The 7,370-nt window shown below is 50.4% G+C and overlaps 1 protein-coding gene across 2 annotated transcripts in view; it reads left to right on the forward strand.

The window, feature by feature from the left end:
* The first annotated feature begins 4,879 nt into the window (after nucleotides 1–4,879).
* Nucleotides 4,880–7,370, forward strand: part of Mlf2 (myeloid leukemia factor 2) — a 4,468-nt gene continuing 1,977 nt past the window's right edge. The window contains exons 1-5 of one of the 2 annotated variants that reach the window (XM_023703751.1): nucleotides 4,880–5,077; nucleotides 5,524–5,601; nucleotides 5,801–5,927; nucleotides 6,201–6,236; nucleotides 6,759–6,812. In XM_023703751.1, the coding sequence (XP_023559519.1) occupies nucleotides 5,552–5,601; nucleotides 5,801–5,927; nucleotides 6,201–6,236; nucleotides 6,759–6,812 (267 nt within the window). In that variant the 5' untranslated portion in view covers nucleotides 4,880–5,077; nucleotides 5,524–5,551. The remainder of the gene's footprint in view (nucleotides 5,078–5,523; nucleotides 5,602–5,800; nucleotides 5,928–6,200; nucleotides 6,237–6,758; nucleotides 6,813–7,370) is intronic. The other variant, XM_004643531.2, reaches the window with a different exon arrangement.

Below are 7,370 nucleotides of genomic sequence, written 5' to 3' on the forward strand. Positions count from 1 at the left end.
AGCCTCCCAGCACATTTTTTGGGGGGAATTTTTTTTTTTAAATGCTGGGTGTGGGGATGTACTCCTGCAGTGTCAACCCTGATGGGGCTGAGATAGGAGGATTGCTCCTAAAGGCTAGGCTGGGCTATAGTTCAATGCAAAAGCACTGTATTTAATCCATAGTATTGCAAAGAAAAAGAAAATGATGAGCAAGATGGCTCAAAACAGAGGGCGTACTTAGCCCTAAAAGGTGGTGACCACAGAGCTGAGTGATCTCTTCCAAGTGAGTTCAGCCTGGAAGTCCTCCTCTCCAGCATGGTCTTCTCCCCAGAGTTCAGGTGCTGACCTGAGCTCTCTGTCCATCGCCTCTGAGTGCTCCCAGGGCAACCTCTTATTTCCTAACTCACAGGGCAGGGCCTTCCTCTATTCACTCATTCATGGGACGTAATTAGCCTAGACTTGCCTTGTCTTTCCTGCTTCCCCTTCCTGGATCCTCCACATTCCTGGGGGCCTCTTCTCCAGATCCTCAAAGGGTTTGTGGTGTAACCCAGACTGGCCTAAAACTTGTAGCAGTCTTAATGTCTCAGCCTCCTGAGCACTGGCTTCATAGGCATGTGGTACCAAGCCACAAACTTACTGACTTTAAGTTTGAATTACCCCTGATTTTCAATCCTAATTGAAGAACCGCTGTTTCTTCAGCGCCTACTTCACACTAGGCACACTGCAGTCTGAGTATGTTTCCTGACGAGCCTGCCTAGAATGCTCAAGGCCCTGGGTTTGATCTCCAGCAAAGGGGATAAAATAGAAAAAAGTTTCCTGAAATGCATAAGCTGCTTTTCTACCTAAGATGCAGGCACTTTGTACTTTCCCAAGGTAGTTGCTCCGCCCTCCCTCTGCTCAAACATCCAGCCACCCTGGGTCTGCTCCACATGTGTGCCCTCACATGGAAAGAGCCCCTTCTCCAGCTCTGCTCTTCCCGCTCCAGGACTTCCTGCCCTTGGCTTCAGGAGAGCAAAGACTGCAGGAGTCACTACGGCTCCCTGTCTGCCTTCCTAGCAGCCTTCAGCCTCCTCAGCCTCACCCCACAAAGCCTGGTCTCCCACCTGCATGCTGGCTTCTCCAACACAATCCCAGATGGGAACTCCAGTCCTGGAGAGCGAGTGCTTGCTTCCAATTCACTGGGCTGAGAGGAAGGAGGGGATGGAGGGAAGGAGACAGATGGGCAGGGAGGAGGAAAGAGAAGCAAACGGAAGAAGAGGGCACGAAGGCAGACAGCAACCCTGGTCACTTGTGAAATCTCTTCTCCTTGATTCCAGCCAGCCTGCCGTGTTTCCAGGGGATTGAGAAGGACCTTGTGCGTCTCTTCCACTCCTAGTTATTCAAGTTTTGGGATTTTATTTGTTTTTGAGACAGAGTCTTGCGACATAGTTCAGGCTGGCCTGCACCTCACTAGGTAGCCCAGGCTGGCCTCCAAAGAGGCGATCCTCCTGCCTCAGCCTCCTGTGTAGGGGTTACAGGTGTACACCACCCATGCCTGCCTGTAAAACACTAAATTGTAATTTATAAACATGACCAGGAGAGATGATTCATGATTTTAAATCTCAAAAAGGTAAAATGAAGCTAAGTGAGGTGATGCACACGCCTCTAATCCCTGCTACTTAGGAGGCTAGAGCAAGAGGATCACAAGTTCCAAGTCCGACTGGGAAACTTAGTGAGAACTTGTCTCATTCATTCATCCATGAATAAATAGAACTAGGAAGTGATTGCAGTGGGGTACTTTCCTAGCATACATGTGGCCATTGGGCAGTGGTAGTGAACCAGAGGCACAAAGGCCGTGTTTGAGCCCTCTCTGTCAAACCAAGAACCAGATTGCTCCAACAGTCATGCATCAGATAAGCTACTTTTTTCTAAACTAAATCCTCAGTATTCAAGTGTAACTGCAGTATTGGAACTTCGAGATAAGTAAGTGGTTTTGGGACTGCAGTTTGGCACTCACCTCAAAAAGGTTCGCTGTCACTGTCCCAGGTTCAATCCCCAAGACATCAAAAGAGAAAAAGTAAAAATGACTGATATGAGATTAAGTTTTAAAAGGAACAAGGACTCCAGACACCTAAAGCCAGTAGGTAGAGGCTACTAGGTAATCAAAACAGAAGCAAGGAGGCTAGAGGATTGTATTGGTGGTGATTTTGCTTTTTTTTTTTTTTTTTTTTTGTAATTTTTAGGGAAGGGTCTACAGGGTGTTCAGGGTGTCACTACTAGATCAGACTCATAGTGATCCACCTGTTTATAGTCTCCCAAGAGCTGGGATTACAAGTGCACATTGCTGTGTCAGCGCACCCCAGGGATGGGGTTGACACAGTGTGCTGGGAATCAAACCCATAGCCCTTGAGCCTGCTTGCAGGCACTTTAACCTGCTGAGCTATTTGGCCAGCCGTTGGTAGGGATGTTGTCTTTTTTCTTTTTTTTTGGCAGAACTGGGGATTGAACAGGCCCTTGCACTTGCCAGGGAAGTGCTTATTCCACTGAGCCATCTCCCCAACCCCCAAGATCTTGTCTTATCTTATTCTATTTAAATTTGGTACAATGATGCAAGATCTCATTATTTTTTTCTTTTCTTGAGACAGGGTCTTGCTATGCATTTCAGGGTGCTCTTCATTAACATTCTTTTGGTATTGGAAATTGAGCTCAAGACCTTGTGCTCCTTTTTTTGTTTGTTTTTTTGTTTTTGTGTTGTGTTTTTGCGAAACCAGGGACTGAACTCAGGCCCTGTGCTTGCCAGGCAAGCACTTACTCTATTGAGCCATCTCCCCTGCCCCAAGACCTTGGACTTGTCAGGCAGATGCTTGTGCTGGTGACCTATATCCCCAGCCCTCATGAACATTTTTTGATTGGTTAGACAATAAAGAACTTTGAAGCCTGACATGACAGCCATGCTTGTAATTTCAGCATTCTGAAAGCTGAGGCAGAAGGATTGTTGCAAGTTCAAGGCCAGCCTGAACTATACAGCAAGACCCAGTCTCAAAAAACAAAACTAAAGAACAAAAATAGTGCCAGGGATATAACACAGCAGCCCAATGCCTGCTTGAAAAGTACAAGGTCCTGAGTTTGATTCCTGTACCAAACAAACAAACAAACAAAAAAAACAAGTACAGAGGGTTGGGGATCTAGCTTAATGCTGTAGCCCCTGCCTGGCAGGTGTGAGATCATGAGTTCAATTCCCAGTAGCCACCCCTCCCCCAAAAAGAAAAAACCTAAAAACAAACAACAAACAAAAAACTTGCTTTGGAAAGAAAGGAGAAAAGAAAAAAATCTGGAAAGGATTTCCCTAGTTAGATCTGTGCTGCAGAATGCTCACTGGGGTATCTTGTCTGGATGTTAACTTGCTCTCTTTGAAACAAGTAGAAAGGGGGATAGAGATGGCTCAGTGGTCTAAAGCACCTACTTAGAACAAGCTTGGCGAAGCACAGGGACCCAGGTTCAATCCCCCAGCACCACATGCCAGCCAGCCCCACCCCCAGGTGGGCTGAGCTGGCCACACACACACAATAAATAAATAAAAAGAAACAAGTAGAAAGGACAGCTGCATAGCAGAATGTCTAGAAACTTAAAAAGATTTTACTAAATCTCTTCCCAGAAATATCAATGAAAGGCAAATTTTCTTGTATTCTTTCGGTTTTGACCTTGCCAGCCAGCCAACTTATCTTAGTATCTGTCTCTCCACCATTATTTCCTCTTCAATAAAGATCAAGCCCAAAGAAACCCGAGAAGCCCTAGTCCAGTCCCTTCTCCACAGTCACTAGGGACCCTCTCCTCCTCCCCAGCGAGCCTTCAGGGACAAGTCTTTCTCTTAGGGTCACAAAGCACCAAGGCGGCTGGCTAAGAGCCAGAGTAAAGAACTCTGGGCAGCTGGAGTTCGGATAAGTCGGGTTCAAAGTCTATCCTACACAGGTCAACTCCCCTGACCCCAGGGGGAGGCCTTCTCTCCAGCGGAGCCAGATTTTATGCCAGACATTTGGTGTGTCAAAGTACCCGCCTCTGGGTTTGGACTCAGGTCTTCCAGACCCAGTTTTAGCTCCGCCCTGAGAGATCCTTGTTCCTTGAGCGTTCCACCCCATCCTTCTCCCAAACTTGAGACCCCGGACCTATCTACCTCACTAAAGTCTCAGCGAAGGACTGAATCAGGCTTTTGAGGACAGTTAGGGAAAAGGAAAAAAAAGGTTAGCAGTAAACTAAAAGACTCCAGGAGCCAGCGCTCCATAACAGAGCACGTGCTTAGGGCACACAAGGCCCTGCGTTCCATCCCCAGTATCAGAAGAAAAAGAAAACCTAAAATCTAACAGATTTCAGAAACAGAGCCTTTGCCCAATCCACCTTCCCAGGCGGGTCACTGGGTGCCCTAAAGCACAGCTAGCACCAGTTCCCAGGGGGCTGAAGGTCCAGCCTGGCCTAGGAGCGCCACCTGGTGGCCAGTCTCACAACCTGGCAGCTCAGGCCCAGTGGCCTTTTCTAACCAGAAACTAGATTAGGGCGGGAGCGCTGTCCCTTCGCCAGTGCGTCACTCCGAGGACCCGCCCTTCCGGGAGCGCTCCTCCTCCGCCGGGACGGACCACAGCACCCTCACCGCAAAAACGCTGCCCTTCCGTCCTTGGCCGCCACACGGTGCTCCTCCCGGTAGACAGACTAAAGGCCCCGGGGATCCTAGGGCCCTGACCCCTCCCGGAGAGGATACGGCCGCCCTGCTCCTCTGCCCTAAACCCACCTAGCCGGGAGGCTGTGCTGGTCCCCGGAAACCAGACCTGGTTTATTAATGAGGCTTCACAGCACGTCCGAGGCCCCGCCCACCAGGGGTCCCGCCTACGCATCCTCAGGCTCCACCCCGTGCGCCCCGAGGCGGCTCGTCGTGACGTCACTTCCGTCCGGGCCGGCAGAGGTTGGAGCTCCGCGGGCCGAGGGTGGGGGTACGGAGGTGGCAGCTGAGACTGGAGGCCGCCTAGAGCTCGAGCCCCGACGATCTCCGCGCCCCGGGCAGTGACTGACCCTGCAGCGCACCGAGACGCGGGACCAGCCGGATGGGCCGCTGAGCCCGAGGCGGGGAGCGGTGAGGCGGCGGCGGGCTGTGGGTGCAGGGCCGGGCGCCGGGGTGAGGAGGGAGCTCGGGCCTCGCTCGCCCGCCCGCCCGCCCGCGGTGCAGGGGCGGCTGACGGGTCCATGGTGGGCCGGCGCCCCGGGTTCTCAGAAACTGCAGCGTCGGAGAAGAGCCAGGCTGCGCTCCGGGCCCTGGGTTACGGGAGGATGGCTCCGAGTGGGGGAGGCCAGACACCAAGAGGCTGGGAGGTTTTCCTAGCTCTAATTGAGATGAGTTTGGAGCGCTTTTCGCTCCCCAGGGTTTGTGTGGGACCCCTGGAGAAGGCGCTCACTAGAGTACGGAGCGCAGTTACAGTATTTGGAAGGAGCAGTGCCCTGAAGAGTCGCTGCACTGAGCGGGCGGGTGCGCAAAACCCTGACCGCCCCCGAGTAACTGAACTGCCACATCTTTCTTTCCAGTGTGGAGCCCCCTGGAGCTGAGATCAGGATGTTCCGCTTCATGAGGGACGTGGAGCCTGAGGATCCCATGTTCCTGATGTGAGAATTCCCTCCCCCTCACATCCCACTCCACTTCAGTTCATACATGTGGGCTTCCGTGACTGGAACTGGTTGGATTCTCCACTCAGTTCCAACTTGAAGGGAAGTCATATCTGTGACAGTGTGCGCCTTGACCGCTGTTTCAGGCGTGGGGAGAGGTGAGCCCCTCCACCACTTACCCTGTCTGCTCACTCCACAGGGACCCCTTTGCCATTCACCGTCAGCACATGAGCCGCATGCTGTCCGGTGGCTTTGGATATAGCCCCTTCCTCAGCATCACAGATGGCAGCATGCCAGGAACCAGGCCTGCCAGCCGTAGGATGCAGGTATCTGTGAGGAAACCTCCCTGAGAACCAGAGAAAGGGTATCCGGTGATTAGCAAGACAATATTTTTTTCTTGCACTGCAAGCAACTTAGACAGTGAAACATTTTTGCTGGAGTGGAGGCAGGGAGTAAGAAAAGAGCTTTGTGCCCCTGTTTGAGAGGAAGGGAAAAAGAAAAAAAAAAAAAAAAAAAAATAGAGGCCATGGGCCTGGTTTGGAATTGTAAGGAAGCAGAATGTAGGCGCCAGTTAATCTCTGTTCTGTGTATTCCTGCAGGCTGGGGCTGTCTCCCCCTTTGGGATGCTGGGAATGGTGAGTCTTTGCCTTTTACTTTAGAAACATTGTAAAACCTTAGATGTAGTTTCCAAATGTATACCTTGGAAGACCCTACTGATGTCCACAGATATTCTATTCCCATACTGTTGGTAAAACTGGGAGCTAGTCAGGCCCTGGGAGTCCTGCTAGCATCCAGGTTGCTGACTTCTATGCCCCTTCCAGCCAGAAAATGTAATTGTGTAGCAGAGTGAGCTTTCTGCAGGAGGGAGGTGCAGGGGAAGGGCAGTTAGTATCCATTAACTTTGGCTCCCTCCCTAAAGATCATTGGAGATAGGGCAGTTGGGAAAGTGAAAGTTGGATGAGAACAGCTGCGGAGGAGGAGGAGGAGGAGGCCACCTGCAGTGCCCAGAGAGAAGCCCCAGTGTTAAGGAGAAGGCAGGAACAGTTGCTACAGTACACAGGAAGGGGAGGGAGTCCTGTGGCCAGGTGGCCTGCCGATTTAAATAGCATTAACTGAGCACTGACTTTACTTTCCTGTCTTCCATGTCTTTTTTCCAGTCAGGTGGCTTCATGGACATGTTCGGGATGATGAATGACATGATCGGGAACATGGTGAGACTTAGGTCTTTCTATCCCAGGCCCTTTCTTTTTAATGCTGGCTGGCAGCACCTGCCCTCTAAGACAGGAGGCTCTCGGGGAAAGTGGCAGCAAAGGGGTCAAGATGAAGGAAGGAACTGGATCGGAGCCTGGACCCTGTGTCCGCCCTCTGCCCAAGGATGAAGAGGCAGCTGTATTCATAGAAAATTGAGAGTCTGTGTCTAAAGTTCTGAGTTAGTACTAAACCTGGGATTTGGGAAGTAGCAGTGTTTCCCTTTTCACATTTGGTAAGAAAGACACAGGCAGCTGACTGGGTGCATTGGTGGGTACCTGTAATAGCTGCTACTTGGGAGGCTGAGTCAGAAGATTGTGAGCAAGTTCAGCATGGGCAACTTAGATCATGTCTCAAAAAGGACTGCAAATGGAGATGAAGAATAATTAGTGGTACTAGGCTTAATTTTTTTTTTTTTTTTTTTTTTTTTCTTTCTTTCTTTCTTTCTTTCTTTCTTTCTTTCTTTCTTTCTTTCTTTCTTTTTTTTTTTTTTTTTTGTGGAACTGGGGATTGAACTCAGG

The sequence above is a fragment of the Octodon degus genome, unplaced genomic scaffold, assembly GCF_000260255.1.
Source record: "Octodon degus isolate 3935 unplaced genomic scaffold, OctDeg1.0 scaffold00178, whole genome shotgun sequence".
In the NCBI taxonomy this organism is placed as follows: Eukaryota; Metazoa; Chordata; class Mammalia; order Rodentia; family Octodontidae; genus Octodon; species Octodon degus.